Consider the following 19,250-nt stretch of genomic DNA (forward strand, 5'->3'; position numbering starts at 1 on the left):
TTATTATAACCCTGTCAAAATAAAATTGTTTTCTTCTTTACAATGTTACAATGTAGCTTTGTGTTTATCACAATCCTTAAAGAAAATAGAAATGGGTAACTTTTGTTCACTGTTACAAAATTAATGTGTTATAACGAGTTCATCCTGAATTACCATTTGTTTGTTTCTAAAGGTGCTGAGTTCCCAGGATTGGATCATCCTGGAATGGTTCAGGTATGGGAAGACAATAAACTGGTTGTTTGGGGAGGCGAAGTTGTATGGAGCAAAGGAGGGGGACTTCTGCAGAAGTCAAATAATCTGTTTGAGCTCAAATGTTCCAGACAACGAGGGAAGATATCGTTAGATGTGACCAAATTTGGGATACCAGGCCAAGTAGCAGAGAGTAAAAAGAACCGACAAAGCACACATCAGAAGGGAACTATACCACAAGGTAAAATACAGTTCTAGCTTACGACTGTCTTGTAACATTTATTTTAAATTTCAAATCATAATATTTGATGATGGATTTATTCAAAAATACACAGTGAAACAGTGTTAATAGAAATCGTGGACAGGTAGCTGTTTAGAAAATTAAATGTTTAAATTTTAATATTGAGATCCTAAACACATTTCATACGATTATGTGTTGAGATGTTTATCATGTTTATTATATTAAAATAGTTTTCGTTCTAAACACCAATCTGTCGCAGCTTTCTAAACACTGTTTTGCAGTGTAATTGATGTCCCATAACAATATCTGAAATGCAATAAGTTTACAATCAAAAGCATATTAAGTAGAACGATTACCAACTTAATTACATAAATAAATAATTTACATCAGATTGTTCAGATAAAGGGTTGGATATATTCAGAATTGATGTTACTAGTATTAATTATTGGAAACAATGATTCCAAAATACATTGCAACAAGATACATCAATAATATATTTATCACGCATTATAAGATAAAAATGGCTAACAACAAAGTCAAGAGCAACATCAATATTATATTTGTGAATATTTCCAATCATCTTTGTAAAACATGTATAAATATTTGGTAAAATCTGATCAGCTCAGATAGTGGTAACTACATATTGATCATCAAAGCAAGATCATATGTTCCGAATAAAATGATGTGTTTTAGTGACACAATGCTGCAGCCAACAAGTGTAATTGATAAGATTTACAAGATTTTAATCATTTTATTGTTTCCATCACCATCCATGCATTACACATATTCTAAAATAAAAGCACTGACATGTTTGGTTAATAGAATAAATTTACACACTGTGATAATCAAATTTAAATGCAGAATTGGTTTCCACCAAGTTATAATATATTTTTAAATTTAACTAAATTTTCTCTTTTTTTTTAAACTAAAGAAATGGTTAAAAAAGAAAAGAAAATTCAAAAATATATAACAACATGTTAATAAATTTTCATAAAAACTTGTCTCACAATTACAACATTATTGACTGTTTTCCATATTCTTGTTTTTCAGGAAGGAATGGTCATACATTTGTAAGAGTTGGGAGTACTTTAACAGCCCTCATGTTTGGTGGGGCAACTCTTGGGCCTGTCAGGATGCGAGGAGCTGCATTCCTTCCACCTAAGGAGGAATGCTTTGATTGTTCAATCTATAAGTTGGATTTAGAAACTTATCAATGGACAGACACGGGCCCCCTTAATGGAATTGAGCCCCGATGTTATCATGCATCAACATACACAACATGTATGAACTCAAAAGGATCTGTTATACTTGTAGGGGGGAAACATTTCACAATGGATACTGTTACAAGGCGTCCATTATCATCGATTGACATCATCCATGTTAACAACTTAACAAACAATACATTTTCGGCACAGACCATTCAATTTGACATGGCACCTAACAACCACTTTTATGTTTCAATGGTCGCCTGTACTTGTGTTGACAACCTGCTGTATGTTTATGGTGGCCGAAAGCAGACGGAAGCGACAGCGACAATGGCCACAGAAGTTTGTTCCAGCAATGTAATGTATATAGGTAATTTGAATGATAAGTCGGTAGATGTCAGCAAATCAGATGCCAAGTTAATGCCAAGCTTGGTAACTGCAGGTGCAACACTTCTGGAGTTGGAACCCGACTTGTTGTTGATAGCTGGGGGAACATCCCAACAGTACAGTGTATTCACCATGAAAATGGTTGAATGCATTGAATGTGACCTCAGCACCTGTCTTCTAAACGATCAAAACAGCGAAGACAGGGTCGCCTGGGTCCAATGCTCGGAACAGCGGTGCAAGAAGTGGTGCCATTTAATTTGCTGTGGATTAGAAGAGGAACCAGGTGATGATGAGCACTTCACATGTCCTGACTGCCTGAAGTGAATGAACAAAATATGTTATCAAGCTTGGCATTAATTTGGCATCTTATTTTCTGACATGTACAGACTTATCATTCAGATTACCTATGTGACCGTAAAGTCGGCCCCGGTCAATTTTGTTTTATTTTGTGTTTAGAAAATATATATTAATAAGCTTTAAAATGGGATATCATTTGACTTCAAATGATATCCAGAAGCGGGGTTATGGTTTGTTGAACTCTGCTCCTTCAACAAAATGGTACTTTTTTCGGTTCTACATGTGTCTCTTTTTCCACATTGCTGTAATAAATACAGAATACAAAATGCCGACTTTACGGATCATTCGTAGTGTATGCTCACATATAACCTTAACAAATATTTATAACCAAATACATTTAAACAAAAACAGAAGTGATTCTTCCTATTTAACAACTACCTGCATGGTAAACTGCGACACAAACATCAGGCACAAAGCTAAGTTAGCATATTCGCCCACAAAGTTCTTATTTGCCTTCATGAAATATTTTTTCTTTATCATTCTTTTAATAATAATAATAATAATAAAACAGCATTTATTCACGCTTTCTACTTCCTATTCCAGGAAAATACAGCACTTATTTTTTTAGGATTAACAAAATATTATCCAATTTTGCCAAATGAAACATCGCTAAATCCTTTAGTTAGTTCTAACTGCACTGGCAATGAAAGTTAATTTTTAATGTTTGGTCAATTTTTGGAAATGAGACCCCAAAAATATGGTGTTTTTCGTTGTTGTGATATCAAGCCCAAAGACTTGTATAAAGACTAATTTCAAGCTATACATTCTAATGATTGAAAAACACATGTTCTATTCTTTTTCATAAACAATTATCAAAAATAACATAATATATTGAAATTATGAGCTAACTCTTAGCCTATACTCACGATTTTGATTGCTTAGACTTGTGTCAAGTCTTAGAATTGAAATGAAAGAAAATTCACTCACTATCTAAGCCGATTAACTGTGGTGTTCTATTGAGATTTGAAGTCATAAATTTCAACTTGCTCTGTTGTCATAAAAACAATGAATTTGGCTGAATCTAATTAGGTGAAGTTGACTTGGGACATGTGTGGAAACATTACAAATATTCTGAAAAATCAGGTTAGAAAAAAAATGACCATATGCATTTTAATTTTTAAATGATCGTACATTATGACTTAAATGTTGAAATTTGTTCAAAGATATATTAGAAGTAATAACAAAACTACTTGGTTGTACTTTCTTTGCCTCTGGACATGTTGGCATCTTATGACCAGGTTTATGGCATACACTACAGTTATTCCGACTTCTCTGAATGGAGCCAATTCGTCCCAAAGTTGGGCTGCTGTATAGCCAATGCACCTTCAAGATGTCCATCAGTGACTTATCAGTACTGCCTCTATAGGCCACATACTCTCGGATTGTCCTAAAGATCTTGTTACCAGCCTCATTTCCTTCCCCGCTCATTCCTCCTATTGTTTGGGGCCCATTAGGATCCTCAATGAGCTCCTGACTATGCTCAATGACCTTGTGAAGATAATTGGGCCAGTTGGCATAGCCAAACTCATCCCTCAATATGCGACCCATAGCTACTGCTTCATCTTTCAAGGACCTAACTTCTTCAGGGTAATCCTTCATTGGGGTCAATGCCCTATACAACTTCCGCACCACTCGGAACTTCTTGAGCACTTCACGCAGTTGACGCCGCCTATACTCATTTGGAATTAAATCCAGGACAATGTCAACATTTTCTTCTTTAAACATCATTCTGGCGTAATTTCCAGGCATCATCATTGATGGATAGAGACCTAAATAACGTCTCATGTGCCGATCAAACCGTGCTGAAGCGTCTAGAAGCGTTGGTTTCACAGCTTCGGAAGCGTCCCAGGTTCGGAGACCAGCAATCTCTCTGACCAAAAGCTTGTAGAAGAAGCTGCCCAAGTTAATATCTGCATGCGTAGCATCAATGCCCTTCTCCCGTGCATCTGCTTTGATGAGAGGAACAGCATTAATGCCTTTCGAAATTGCCTTTAAATTCTTCTCAGACAGCTTATCAGGATTATCAATTAGATACCTCCCAACATCTTCTGCTTGCTTGTGTGTCCTGTTAATTTCAAATTCACCCAGTTTAGTCCTGGCCTCATCTTGTGAACTGACAGTGCAAAGTGTGCACATATAGTTTGAGCCACTTCCCATCAGTCCACTTTCTGCACGGTCCAGTTTTTCATCGATCATGGAGAAGTAGAACTGAAATTGGAACCGACGATATTGTCCATTTCCAATACACACCTTCATGAACGAATTGGCCAATCGCTGCCGTTCGCACTCTATTGGAGACATAATGAGCGAAATGGTTGCCACACTGTTTTCATCAGCGATAGACTCAAGAAGTGGTCTATTTACTTTCACACTATTTGGGTTGCGTGACCTGTAAACAGTTGCTGTCTTGTCCCTACTTTCCGCAACAATTTTGACGATGGCGAAGCTGTATCGGAAAGCATTGTCTGGCAGCAGGCTCTCAGACTTTTCTTTGTATTGTGAAACAGATCCCATTCCATCCGCACCGTCTTTCACTGTAACTCTGAAGATGACGTCTTTGTCGGTTGGATCTATCTTGGCTTTCCTTAACCCACTTTCAATCTCCTCGTTGAGTTCCTCTAACGTTTTAGCAAGAGCATCGGCGTAAGCCCATCGGACGCCTTTGCAGTTGGGTTTGGCCCGGTCATCTGTGGAACGGTAACTGTCCATGATGTCGATAGGCTGAATCGTTTCAATGCTCTCATCTCCAATTGGAATGTGCTGCACAAATGTCTTCACAGGGGTGTGGTGCAAGTCATCGGTGCCATCCACTGACTCCAGCTTGTAGCGTGCTGTGCCTGGCATGTAGGTTGTTTCATGGCTAGTCAGCTTGTTTGGATGTTGAAGCACATTGACACCACATTTGTCGAAAAAGTCGTACTGTTCCCTATACTTACCTTTGCTTTGCAAACTTCCAACCCTCAAAGCAAGGCACTCATCTACTGTCAGGGTTCCTTGTTTTTCTTCATCCCATAGCTTTCTGATTGTGGACCATCTAGCATCACCAATCTTCTTAAGGTGTAGGAAAAGTAGACAGAAAAACACATCACACTCCTCCTCGCCTTGCAAAAGGCAAAATTCTTCAATATTTGGAAGAACATCCTCGATGCGTTTTTTCAAATGATCTTCATCTGTTACTTCCCTCAAAAATTTGTATGGCGTGCGTGCCCATATTTTTTGTACTGGTTTATTGCTGTATTCACAAGTAGAAATATGGGCATCAATGCTGAAAAGCTTAACATGCTCAGTACACCCAGCACCTTCATACTTACATCTGACAACCATATTCTTATGGATGTCCCCCGTAATCCCTTCAACCTGCTTAGGCGATTCAATGGTCTCCTGACAACATGGACATAATAAATACTGCATTGCCAACCAGTCCTCACAGCACTCCTTACAAAAGATGTGTCTGCAGTTTGATGCTGATGATGGTTGTACTGGCCTTACAGGCACATTCCCACACACGACACATACAAATATTGTTGCAACTTGTTGCATAGCCTCTGTGAACTGCTTGACTGGAAGACTGTTAACATTGAAGTTAGGATGTCGTGGTTGCTCTCTGTGGTCAAACTCCAACTGCTTGACAGCATCAGGAACCCTGGGCTGCTTCGGCTTAAGAAAAGCGGTGTTCACTCTCAGCGGAGACAACTTTCGTTTCTTTGGCTTTCCTCGTTTCACAGCGCATACTTCACAATTTGAGTGGTGTGATGGGATCTCAACCAATTTGGGAAGTATCCCCTCAGAATCTTCCTCCTCTTCTGAACCAACAATAAATCTGTGAAACTTGCCGTTGCAGCTATTGCAGACTAGTGTTGGGTGAACAGCTGGGTCATCTTTGGCTAAATCAATCTTGTATACTACCTTTAATATAGTAGATATCTGTGTTGTGTCTGGAAACGGGCGTAGATGTAAGCTGGATGTTTTGTTGGCACATATTCTGCAGTGTTGCATTAATTGTTTCTTGTGCTTTTCCAACTCTGATGCCATGGCTGGTTGGTTGACTGGATATCCCGCTATTTATTTTGAATGAAATAAAGACTGATTGATTGAATGATTATCAGCAACAAACCAGTACAAAGGAGATGGGCACGATAATGTGTACAAATAATAAAGTTCAAATACTTAAGTTAAAACATTCAAAGTTTACCATGCAGGTAGTTGTGTGGTAGAAAGAATCACTTTTATGTTCTGGAAAAATACGCTTTATAAATCCAAAATTTATTATTCATACTTCATTATATAAATCCATCACAAATTCACAAGAACATGCATGGAATTATCATATTAAGGGAAGATAGCACACTGCAGTTCACTTGCAAGTCTGAAGAATGCATTCATGGTAAAATGCAGGATAACATAAAAAAAGTATGTGTGTGCGACTCATGTATGACTCATTCTTGGGGATACAAATTTACAAGTGCCAAAATACAGTAAAAGATAAGTAGAAGTATGATATACAAAACAACAGATACAACATAAAAACATCAAAATATGAAGCCATCAATTGCTATCATAAAATTTTAAATAACATGTTTTAGTTAAAAACAGAACAAAAAAATGCAAAACCAGAGGTATCGCAGCATAAAAATGGTTGCTGCAAAAAAACACTGTCTGTGTCAACCGACAATTTCATTCACAAGCATTGCAATGTAACAATTCATTGTTACTATTTACATGTATGTTAAAAGCAATAAATGCAGCATCCAAAAATTTACTTCATACACTCGTGCTGGTATATTGACAAAATAATTTGTCAGTGTTTGTGAAACCTACAGGCTCCAAAAATTTACTTCATACACTTGTGCTGGTATATATTGACAAAATAATCTGTCAGTGTTCGTCAAACTAGGGTTCCAAAATTTACTTCATACACTTGTGCTGGTATTATACATTGATAAAATAATCTGTCTGTGTTCGTGACTCAAGAATATATCGCAGCATAAAAATGCTTGCTGCAAAAAACCACTGGCTGTGTCAACTGACAATTTCATTCAATTTTATGTATTTTGTACAACGTAATCATACTTATGGTTTTTATCATGCATTACTATGTTGTATTATTATATTATGTGTCCATTGTGTCAAGAAACATTTAAATTGTATTTCTGCCTTCACTTTATAATAAGAGAATTACAAATGTTATCATTATATTATTATGTTGTTATATTATTATGATAGGTGGAATAAAATGAATGAATTCATAAGCATTGCAACATAACAATTCATATATTTACTATTTATGTTAAAAGCAATAAATGTAGCATCCAAAAACTTACTTCATACACTCGTGCTAGTATTATACATTGACAAATTAATCTGTCAGTGTCCGTGTCAAGAAATATATATCGCAGCATAAAAGTGGTTGCTGCATAAACCACTGGCTGTGTCAACCGCAAATTTCATTCACACACAAGCATTGCAACATAACAATTCATAGTTACTATTTATGTTAAAAGCAATAAATGGAGCATCCAAAAAAAATTACTTCATACACTCTTGCTGGTATTATACACATGGCATAATTTAGTTGGTATCGCGATTATTCATTGACAAAATAATCTGTCAGTGTTTGTCAAACTACGGCGCCAAACATTAACTTCATACACTTGTGCTGGTATTATACATTGACAAAATAATCTGTCAGTGTTTGTGTCGAGAAATATATAAATGTTAAACAGAAGAAAGAGCTGACTTGGTATCATCCATCTGAAGAGCCTTCTTGACCGTTTCTACTGCAGGGATGAAAACAAGCACTGACATAATTTCCTGAAACTGCTTTAACATTTCTGTTCCTGAAAATGTGTATTTCCATATACTTTGTACTGGGAAGATCCAAGCAAAATTATCCAAAATCAGGAAATTTCCTGCTACTGTCAGGCGATTGTGGATGCAATTTGAGACAAACAGCTTATCCTTGTTCAGCTTATTCTATGTTGTACTAGCCTGTGTGGTGATATTGAACCAGTTTAAGTAGACAGTAGAGTACTAGTTGACCTGTAAAAATAGTAAATAAAAATTTGAAGCACATGTAATTATTTATCTTCACTTCTTTTTATTTAAACAAGTATTTTGTGATTCTAGCATCCTCATTTTTATTTTTATGACATTTTTCTGTTGATAAAAAAAAACCTTATTCCCAAAATTTCAGTTGATTCCGATTATAGGTTTGCAAGTTATGCATATAATGTGTATTACACTGCTCCATAGACAGTGTGTTGTAATCTCGTTCTGGTGTACCAGAACATAAATTCAAATTTCACAATATTTTTGCTAAACATATTAATCTGCAAGAAATTTTTTGTGCACACACATTATGATAGCCAGATCACAACTTTTTTGAGAAGAGATGATGCAATGCTCATGCTGTGGATCATGAAATGGCCTTTTAAAACCTAATAATTATATAAAAAAATCAAATCAAACATCTATTTTAAAAATCTTTTAAACATTGTCATCATTTTTGCATACATACCTTGGCAAATGTTAAATTGCTGTTGAAGAGGGCAAGTCAGCTAGGCATGAAGGCAGGCAAGGTAAATCTTTCATCTGTAAAAAAGGCAGCAGAATGCACATGTCAACAAAACTATTCATAGAAAAAAATGAAAAGGCCACAAAAAAAACCACCGAAACCTGCTAGTTGGGTACGGGCGGACATACAGCTCAGTCAGTCGGTTGGGAGGTTTGTTGTTTATTTTGTTTTTAGGTAAAATTAAGTTGAAATATCACCCAAATTTGAAGATTTTTTTGCAAAAATATTTTCTACAATTCTTCAGCCAAAGTAACAAAAACTGGTGCTCCAAAATTGCTAATTTCACCAATATTTGAGCAAAACTAAACAATTTTCCCAAAATGCAAAATCTAAGTTGGTCAGGTAACATCGGCTTCAGAATTCAGGTTTTTTTTTGTTCCACAACTGCCCAGATTTGTACATGCATCTTTAACATTTTATAAACATGATAAAAATGAGATTTAGTTGAAGGAAAGCACACATTTTTAAAGCGTTTCAAGGTGTTTTTCATACATGAATCACCCCCCCCCCCCCAGTTCAACATGCTAGATGCCCCCTTCCCCATGTAAGACATGCAACTGTCACATCACATTGATCTGATAATAAAATTCCGGGCCGGTATGACAAATAATTGATGCACCCCCGGTTAATGGTTCATGCACATGCATTGCCCCCCGACCGGACATCAAAGTCCCATGAGGGCCGCGATCCTGCATACACCCCCTGGCCGTGCAGCCATGCCAAAAAATCTTGGCCCTTTTGACGATGTCGATGGCATGGCATTTATGTATGTAGGCCTACCGTGTCGACATCAATGCATGCCCCCCCTTTTATTTGATTTATTTCGATACCAAAAATCTTTGCCCTTGCTTGGTGCATGCCATGACCCCCCCTTTTTTTTTTTGACCAGCCAAGGCCAAGTATATTGCTACCACCCACCCACCCCCACCCCCCAAAAGGCAGGCTGGGGGGTATGGGCTGTGATTGATTTGCCATTGCACATCCAGCACCCCTATAGACAAACAGCTTAAATAGGGCCTAACATAATCATAACTAATATGATAAATAACAATAATATTAATTAAAAAAATACACGCACATAATTTAATTTAATTTATAACAAGGTCGAGGTCTGACATGGGGAATTTCCATTTTCACGAGGAAAGTCCACCAAATTAATATTTTAAAACAGTTATATTAACACACTGTTTGAAAAATGCCATTTTAAGCTTCTGCGCATTATTGGTCACGTGGTAATCCACGCTAAAACCGGCCGATTTTGCAAAATTCTTGAAAAAATGGTCATGCATATTGCCAACGAACAAAAAATTGGCAGACCGAACAGGCCACCGCAGTATACGAAACTGCAGTGTAAACATTGATAAACACGATCGCAATTCGTTTGATTTCATAACTAATTCGATAAAAAAATATAAATCAGAATCAATCATGTAACTCTTAAGTCGCTAAAAATCATTATTTTCGTACTCGAAAATACGTAAGATCAGTAAAATCGCCATAACTTACCGAAAACTTCATCGATTTCGAAGCTGTTTTTAACCATCGAGAGCTGCCATCTTGAACGACTCATCTAAATCTACTGCGCATGTGCTGTGACCGTAGTATGATCACATTCATTCATAAAACTGGTAGATGTTTCCGAAGCTCGTCGAAAATTTCCGATGCTGTGCGATCGACAAGGATGGATGATGTCATGTCAACGTCATAATGAGCGGCGCTGTTCATTCATTTGCATGAATGAAATTCGGTTGTGTAGTTTGTATGTGTTGTCCAGGGGATACATAGCTCAATATGGTTGTCCTCAGTGATTTTTGGACAAGAGGACAAGAGGATAAGTGCTTATTTCGAACACTGACGAGAAACATTGTTGCAAGCAACGTCATTGACAATTGTTGAAAACAGGTATACCGGTAAGTACTTCAGTTTGCAGGAAATTAATTAGGCTCTTTTTACATTAGCATTACAAATCAAATGAAAATTAACATTTTAAATCTATTTACGGAGCACACATCTAGTGTATCAAACAAGAAACTTAAAATAGGAACATGAAAAATGTTATTCTGCTTTCCCATTTCAGCTGTTCCTTGTATAAATCCCACCCCTACCTATAGTAAAATTCCTGAAAAATTTTTAGGTCAAAAATTGGTGGGGCTATTTACTCGGCTCCAGTACGATACTATAATAACTACATACATGTAATATGTATGGGTTTCACAGTAATAATAAAGCAGTGTATCAATCAACAAATTACTGAAACTATAAAAAGCTTAAAACAAATTTCAAAGAGAACAAAGGACTGAACATCTTCAGTTCTTGTCGGCTGTTGAATTCGGCAACCTTTACGATACATCAAAAATGTTTGGCCTAATTTTCTATCTTCTGAAACCATATCTATTCATAATTACCTGAATCTCTATCTTTTCTTTCGTCTTCTTCACCCTGCATTATTTATGTTGTATTTGCTGTGACCTACGGTTACAAATTTACAAATTTCAGTGCTTTTGCGTTCACGCCGTGCTTTGCAAGCTCGGCTTCAGAAAATGGCGTCAGTTTTAATGTAGGTTGCCAGCCGCTGTTATTATTCGCAAAAAAAAAAATCACAATTTCTAAATTTGAAAATCCCTTAAATAAAACTTGAAAGACTTATTTTGTTTTGTTATAATAAACACTAAAAGGCATTCTGACAGGTTGATAGCAACAAAAGCAAAACTTCCTAGCTTTTTTTTTTCATGATCAAACAGGATCAAATGAACAAAAAACGGTTATTTTTAATATCTTTCATATTTTAGTCGATAATCTTTCCTAAAGCATAACGCAGTTTGGAGCATTGGAAATAGTATGGATCTTGATGAGAAATCGATTTATTGATAAACACGGAGTTTGCTCAGAGCAAATGCAGCGAGAGCAGCCGGAGCAAAAAAACATCTCGCATCTCATTTCGCATCTTGCTATCCGCTATCATAGGGATGGAATCCTAACAGATGTTGCAGTGAAACAATTCGTATCTGTCGTTGTCTCTGATATTCCTTTAAAAAATGGACATTCGTTCCGTATTTGGCAGTCGCTCAACCGAAGGTTATGCGGGTGGTGCTGTGCAAGGTGAGTTTTTACGGTGAAAATAATAAGCTTATCTCAATTCTCATGATTTTTACTCATCTCAGTTATCTTGTGATTCTTCTTCTTTCATGTCAATTTAAAAGTCAGTAGGACAAGGGCTTATGCAGCCAGCCGTGTAGGAAGTATTTTATACACCTGAATTTGTATACACACACCTAGTTTTTGCCATGTAGTTCGCAAGCATGCAAGGCAGGCAAACTTAAAAAAACGGGCAAACAGACACATCATTTATCGGTATGACATTTTCGTTATTGGTGATGCCCTATCTAAGTTTGCACTGAAGTGCCATCTCAGATTGGGTGCACCGACTTGGTTCATGTGCTAACCCAGCTTAGCAAAATACGTTTTTATAACGTTAAAAAACCGTTTCACTTTGGTTTTGAAAACGTTTCAATATATTACGTTTTAAAAACGAAAAAGTGTGGAGTTTTGAATACGCTTTATTAACGTTTTCATGTAACGTTTTCAAAACGCCATTATATACGTTAAAAAAAACATATCAGTTTGGTTATGAATGCATTTCAATATTACGTTTTAAAACGTAAAATGTGGCGTTTTGCAAGCGTTTTAGTACCGTTTTTAAAACGCCATTATAACGTTAAAAAAATGGGAGGGTTTGTGTTACCTTTGGGCCTTTGGGGAACAACAATGTAACGAACATGGAAGTTTGTTTAAATACAGTTTTGTTAAGTATCGAAAAACAGTTTAACAATAATTCTTTACCGTGCGTCTGCAGCAAACGATGCGACGTTATGGTTACATCCGTACATGATCCGTATAATGTTTTGTGATTGGAGTCCAGGCGCAAACTCTGTAGTAAAACATGAAGCCGTGTGTGGTTATACATCAGCCATGGCCGATAAATTTACACCATATAATAGCTAACGTATGACCCCAACAGCTCCATGTTCCTATAGGCCATTGTTAAGTTTCTTCTTTAATACTGGCTGCAGGCTGCAGGCTGCAACATCAAACATGTACATGTCTACCCCGGGTGTCTACCTGTTTGGATTATGATAAAAGTCTAAAATATACTTTAACTTACCCGAAAATGTCACTCTTTTGGAAAATATTACAGCATCCGATTGCAACAGTTATAAGTCAGCTCTGACTCTAAGTCATGAGAGTGTAATGCAGGCAGAAACAAAACAAAAAACCTGCAACGATATATATTCCAAAAGAACATTTGGTCGCCGAACTTGGTCAAAGATGTGTATAGGCCTATATACAGACTCCACAATAATCCAGCAGCAGAGCGACGAGTTGATTTGAAATATAAATACCGTAAACGTTCGCCTAATGGCGCTATGGGCTCCCTTGACATAAGTGGAATTTTAGGCACAACCTAAATGGCCTCCTGCAAAAAATCCCCACCAGTAAATAAGGGCACGGAACCTTAATTCTTGTTCGGGATTTCAGAGGAGAGAGCTCTCTATTTGCAATGAAATTTACCCCAAGGCAAAGGAGCCCATGTGCGCCATTATGCGAACGTTTACAGTATACATGTAATAATATAACTGCCAGACTAGACTGTCCAGTGCATGTACATGTTTGTAAACCGTTCTACCGGTTGCTATACTTGAGTTCAAAACCGGAGTTCAAATACCACTTTCAAATCGCAGACCCTTTCAGGGTCAAGTTCGTATATAGGGGAGATTGGGGTTAGTTGGAACGTGGGGTAAGTTGAAACATTGTATTTTTTTCTGACACAAAAAATTAATTTGGTAAAATATTGGCACCTAGTAATAGGTATTAGTAAGGGTCATCCACCAAATTAGCAACAGCACTGATGCCCCACCAGTGTTGGCTTGGGAAAGGAATATCTGTTTTTTGACTTACTGACTAATTTTTATACCCCTCGGAAAAGATGCGTTATCTCCATGTTGTTTGAAGATTCAGGGGATTATTTTTTGAGTATCATAAGCACTAGTAGTAAGTCCCAGAATAATGTTAAATAACAGTTTTATTGTATTTCTTCTTTTGTGTAATGAACTTTGAAATGTAAAAATAGGCATCGGGGTTAGTTGAAACTTTTGAGGTGGGGTTAGTTGACACGTGAAAATCACATAGAAAAATATGGTTAAAAATTTGACTTTTTAAAAATTTGTAACATGTTTACCATTTCTTCAATATTGCTTTAATATGGTTAAAAAGCAATAATACAAGCAAAAAGTGGACACAGAAAGTACATTTTATAATATTTTAGGCTTCTCATATTTTGGTCCATGGTGACACTCGTCACCTTGTGTCCAAAGTATTGACCCGCACTCCCACATATTTATTTATTCATTTTTTCACACTGATTGTATGTTAAAGGGTGCCTTCAAGGGAAGTATAACCCTAACAACACAATAATAATTATTTTGAAATTTTTACAAGCCGTGTTTCAACTAACCCCACCCTATGTTTCAATTTACCCCAGGGGTGGGGTTAGTTGAAACGCTTTTTTTCAAATTGGATTAAATATGAATAATCATAAGCAGGTCCAATAAAGTTTAAGGCTGTATTTGTAGCATGTATGTATATGTTTATACTGATATGGTTAGTGTTTCTTGAAAGTAATCGGTTTTGCGTTAAAAAGCGATTTTGTGAAAATGTTTCAACTAACCCCAATCTCCCCTAGTCTCATTCCCAGTAGGCCTACCTACGCAAATTGCCTGCATACGTGTTAAATCACTTTGCAGCCAAAGCAGAGCTACGAGGTTGCAAAGTCATTTGAAACGCTTGCAAAAACAATAAATTTACGATCTTTCATAATTACAAACTGCAAGACAACGGTTTAGAAGTTCATTGATCTCTATTTTTGCAGGTCAGTACAATGAATGTAGAAGGCCCATGTTTTCCTATCAGAAAAGTCTGTTCAAGATACATTTCATCGAAATATTTGCACAACATTAAAATAGATACTTTTTGAGGAATAAATTTCAATTCTATATTTTGACAACTGACTTAAATGATGATGTTGATCAGACTGATGTTGATGATGATGGTGTTGATGAATATAATTATGATGATGATGGTGGTGATGATAATGATGATGATGATGATGATGAATACGATTAAAATACGATTAATTTAATAATGACATTATGACAAAATAAAATAATGCCTAAGTTACGAAAATATTTGGTTGTAATAAAACGTTATATGAACGGTTGTTTTGTGAGCATTTTGCACACGTTATTATTTCGTTATTAATACGTTTTGGTGCAAGCAATCAGCAATCAAGAAACCAACTGTTCTGCGATAGCGTTTTAAAACGCTTTTTAAAGCGTTTTACAAAAACGAAACCAAACTAAAACCAATTTGAAACGTTTTGAAAACGTTTTGTGTTTGCTGGGAATTAATTTTTATTTATTCTGGATAAGTATGGCACTTGAAACTTGATTCTGAGTTTAGCGTCCACCGCCCACGTTATGAACTTTGTGCCGCGTTTGAGATGTAAAATCTGAAAATAATTCATTATTTTGCAAATTACTACTAAACCAGAAAGAAAATTTGTTCTGCAAAATTTTTAAACCCCTTTTTTGTATTTGAACCCTTCAAAAACTATAGAAAGCCTTGAGAACTATTAGATGAATCCATCTAAATATTTTAGCATTAAAAATATACAGGTTTTTGACCCTTGCTCTATCCAATTATTATTACCTTTGGGATACCAGGGTAGACTAGAAGAAAAATCAACTTAGCCAAAATGTTTTTACTAGATGGACATTGTTGATGTTGTAAATAGTTTAACTAGGAAAGACCTAGTCCTAGTTTTGACAAATTGGTGCCAAGAATGTATTTCATAATGTTCTGCATGATTGTTATTTTTGTATAAAATGAGTCAATCCCCCCCATTTCCCCTCAAATGTATAATGGAGAGGTTAGTACAAATTGGAGTGATCAGTGAAGAAGACTGGCATGGTATACTTCGGAATACATTTAGTTTGTTTTAAAACTTGAAAAATAAAAAGCAAGATAATTATACTTTTATAAATGATGTGTGTTTGTGACATTATATTGCGACTGGCGATACACAATTGAATACCTGAGTGGAAGAAGGGCCCAACTCCATCAAAACTGTTTTTGAGATATTAAGAAAAAACTTCATATTTTGAAAAGTTTTATAGACAGAATGTTTTCATCTTCAGGGAACCTTCAATACATGATCCTACAATATTACATACATTGAAATTATATGTGATGTTTCCATGGCAACGGTACAGGTCTTAATACGAGCTGGAGTTGGGCCCTTCTTCCACTAATATACTGTAAGTACCAGTTCCTTAAGCAGATGTGTTATAAATAACTACAGAAATCCATTAATTGCACAAGTAGAAGCATGTAATATGCTAGCAAGACAGTTTATTGTCGTGAAAAGCAGATTTCATGGATGAACAAAATTTCTCTTTAACCCAATATTTGTGGAAGAAGGGCCCAACTCCATGGAGTTGTGCCTTTCTTCCATGAAAACCATGATTAAGTGTACATGGAAGACTATTTAGAGAGTGGATTTTGGCTCATCTTTCACACACAAGGAAGAACAGTCTGCTGGCCATAAAATGATGGGTCTAACTCTTTTTTGTGAAAAATTGGAGTTGGGCCCTTCTTCCACTCAGGTATTCAATTAGAATGAACAAAAGCGCATAAGCATTGGTAAAAGGCCGCTGATAATGAAACATTGAAAATAATGAATAATGAAATAGTTGCCTCATTATGAGCTGAAAAAAATGGGACGCTAAACTCAACATCAAGTTTCAATAGCCTAATGGAGCATTTATTACAATTTCAAGCATTTTACACAGGCTGAAAAAATGTTTTTCCCCTGCAAGCAATCCAGAATTTCCCTCCAGTTTTACCAAATTTCCCACCAGTATGACATATTTTCCTTATGTATTTCTTTATTTTTTTGATCAAAAACCAAAAATTTCCCGGTAATGAACTTCCCGTATTGCCCACTTTTTCCTGCCATGGGAGTTTAGGTAAGAAGTACAAGAAGCTGTGTAATTAATATTAAAGGCTTATTGTACGATTTCCTTCAAATTTTAAATTTGTCATTATATACTCAAAATGCTGAAATAAAATTCTAGTAATAATGATCGGGAATGGTTTCTGTCCATTTTGAACTGAAATAACGAGGTAACGTGAAAGAAACACTGCTTGATATTTTGGCCGTTTAACATGCAGTTCTATGGGCGGACATAAAGTCATAATTTCTTGAATTATGACTTTATGTCGAACTTTGCTCTGTTTACCTACAAACACAACACATTTGGCTGATTCCATTTAGGTGCAAGTTGTGACATGTGTTTACATTACAAATATGCAAAAAAATCAGGTTTGAAAAAAATTAACCAAATTCATATTATAAGATCGTACATTATGACTTTAATTATATTATGACAAACATGCAACTATTTATGCTACAGGAGCCTTGTATTTTTAAGTACAAACTCTAATTGAAATCATGCAATTGAGTTGCACTAGCTTTTCGTATACACTTCTTCCCATACCGTTGTGCAGTGCTACTACGGTATGGGTTCCCTGTTAGTTTTTGCCCATCATGCACATGTGACATGATGGGCATGGCTTATACATACCGGTACTTTACAGTAAAATTAACAGACCAGTCAGCCTTACCAGCGTTCCTTGCAAAATAATGGTGTCGCTACGAGATGCCATTCTCGGTGTCACAGTAATTAATGCACCAGTCAGTGACGGCAAATATTTGTAAAGTCTGACACATTTTAAGATTCAAGCCTGGTTTACTCCCGGTTTACTATACTTTCATGTAGTTTAAATGTCATTTAACTGCCCAATTGGGTGGCTTAAAGCCATGTGTAACATGGGTGATGGAATACAGTTTAAAATCCCCGCCAAGGCCACACACATCATTTCACATTTCAGGTGGAATAGACCCAAAGAAGACGGCTGCCATTTAGATGTAGGAATGCGTTAAATTAGATTCGTCTAGATACAGGCCTTGTCTTTTGAGGCGAGTGAGAGCAATCACTCGCCATCACTCGCATGGCAGGAAAAAATGGGCAATACGAGAAGCTCATTGCCGGGAAATATTTGGTTTTGGACCAAAAAAATAAAGAAATACATAAGGGAAGTATGTCATACTGGAGGGAAATTTGGTAAAACTGGAAGGAAATTCTGGATTGCTTGCAGGGCCTAAAATGAAGCTGAGGAGAGCTTTTTATCACTCGCCTACATTTGGTGTAATAATAATACAAGTGCTACATGTAGATACCCTACATGTATGGGAAGGCGATCATCAACAGCTATTTACTTCGCATTTAATCCTATTTACCCAACATAGAATACCGGTATTATAAAGATTTGAGATGTCATCCTACTTTTGAATCAAGCTCTGTCTGCCAACATATTGGCACCAGGGATAAGGAAAGTTGAGATAGGACTCCTAGTCAATGTAAGCCGCCATTACCCTGCCATTGCGTATCCTGGAATACTACCACGATTTCTACCGGCTGTATCACGTCTGTGCTCCGCGTTAAGTGATGAAAATTACCCGTAAAATCGCGTCTTGCTGCATCCACTGTTCAAGCCTGCTACAGTGCATTTTTTTAATGTTGAACAGCTGATTTTAATAAGTACTTAACTTTAGTAATATTTTTAGCGCATCCATGAACTTAATTTACATCAAATCGACCACCAATCCCGCTATCCAGGCCAATATTTATACAAGAAAAATACTGTTTCAATCACAAAAATTAATCTTAATTTTGCGCCTTCACGTAAGACTTGGCGATAGTCTATTCAGATGTTGTTGTCAAGCTCGAGGTAGTTGACCTCCGATGATTGACAGTCGAGAATGTGTACTGTACTATTACGCGTAGTCATGGTGCTGGGCGCGTTAGGGGATGCTGGAGACCGTCGAGTCGACAGTCGCCAGCACCCCTTTTCCGAAGATGGCGGCCTCCATGCATGTATCAGGGGTGCTGGCGTGGAACCAAAACAACAGTGGGAATCGCTTTTTAAATCAAGCTGGGATGGAAAAGAACATGGGGGTATCAGCAAAATTTACTGTCAAGGGCCTGTGGACACCCTCTTACAAGGTCACAGGATCATTTTGATAAGGCCCTTCGCACTTGATTATTAGTTTCCTGTTTACCGCCCGCGTCCAAAATTGAAAATCTCAAAATAATCAATTATTTTATTTTTATTTCTA

At 36.6% G+C, this 19,250-nt stretch overlaps 3 protein-coding genes and 1 long non-coding RNA gene across 6 annotated transcripts in view; 1 reads left to right on the forward strand and 3 right to left on the reverse strand.

The window, feature by feature from the left end:
* LOC140151332 (splicing factor U2AF 50 kDa subunit-like) overlaps positions 1–11,517 on the reverse strand; it is a 47,427-nt gene extending 35,910 nt beyond the window's left edge. Inside the window, exon 1 of the mRNA XM_072173642.1 lies at positions 11,359–11,517. Within this exon, the coding sequence (XP_072029743.1) occupies positions 11,359–11,398 (40 nt within the window). The 5' untranslated portion in view covers positions 11,399–11,517. The remainder of the gene's footprint in view (positions 1–11,358) is intronic.
* Positions 564–6,506, reverse strand: LOC140151330 (V(D)J recombination-activating protein 1-like). The gene has a single exon (XM_072173638.1). The coding sequence runs from the start codon at positions 6,409–6,411 to the stop codon at positions 3,490–3,492; it is 2,922 nt and encodes a 973-aa protein (XP_072029739.1). The 5' UTR covers positions 6,412–6,506; the 3' UTR covers positions 564–3,489.
* Positions 6,958–10,696, reverse strand: LOC140149925 (uncharacterized). Its single transcript, XR_011858774.1, has 3 exons — positions 10,460–10,696; positions 8,897–8,970; positions 6,958–8,418 (listed from the first exon to the last, which is right to left on the reverse strand). It is a non-coding gene; the product is annotated as an uncharacterized lncRNA (long non-coding RNA).
* A 317-nt stretch (positions 11,518–11,834) lies between the features above and the next one.
* Positions 11,835–19,250, forward strand: part of LOC140151331 (small G protein signaling modulator 3 homolog) — a 104,714-nt gene continuing 97,298 nt past the window's right edge. For all 3 annotated transcript variants that reach the window (XM_072173639.1, XM_072173641.1, XM_072173640.1), the window contains exon 1: positions 11,835–12,052. In XM_072173639.1, coding sequence (XP_072029740.1) covers positions 11,989–12,052 — 64 coding nt within the window. In that variant the 5' untranslated portion in view covers positions 11,835–11,988. The remainder of the gene's footprint in view (positions 12,053–19,250) is intronic.

The sequence above is a fragment of the Amphiura filiformis genome, chromosome 4 (assembly GCF_039555335.1).
Source record: "Amphiura filiformis chromosome 4, Afil_fr2py, whole genome shotgun sequence".
NCBI lineage: Eukaryota > Metazoa > Echinodermata > Ophiuroidea > Amphilepidida > Amphiuridae > Amphiura > Amphiura filiformis.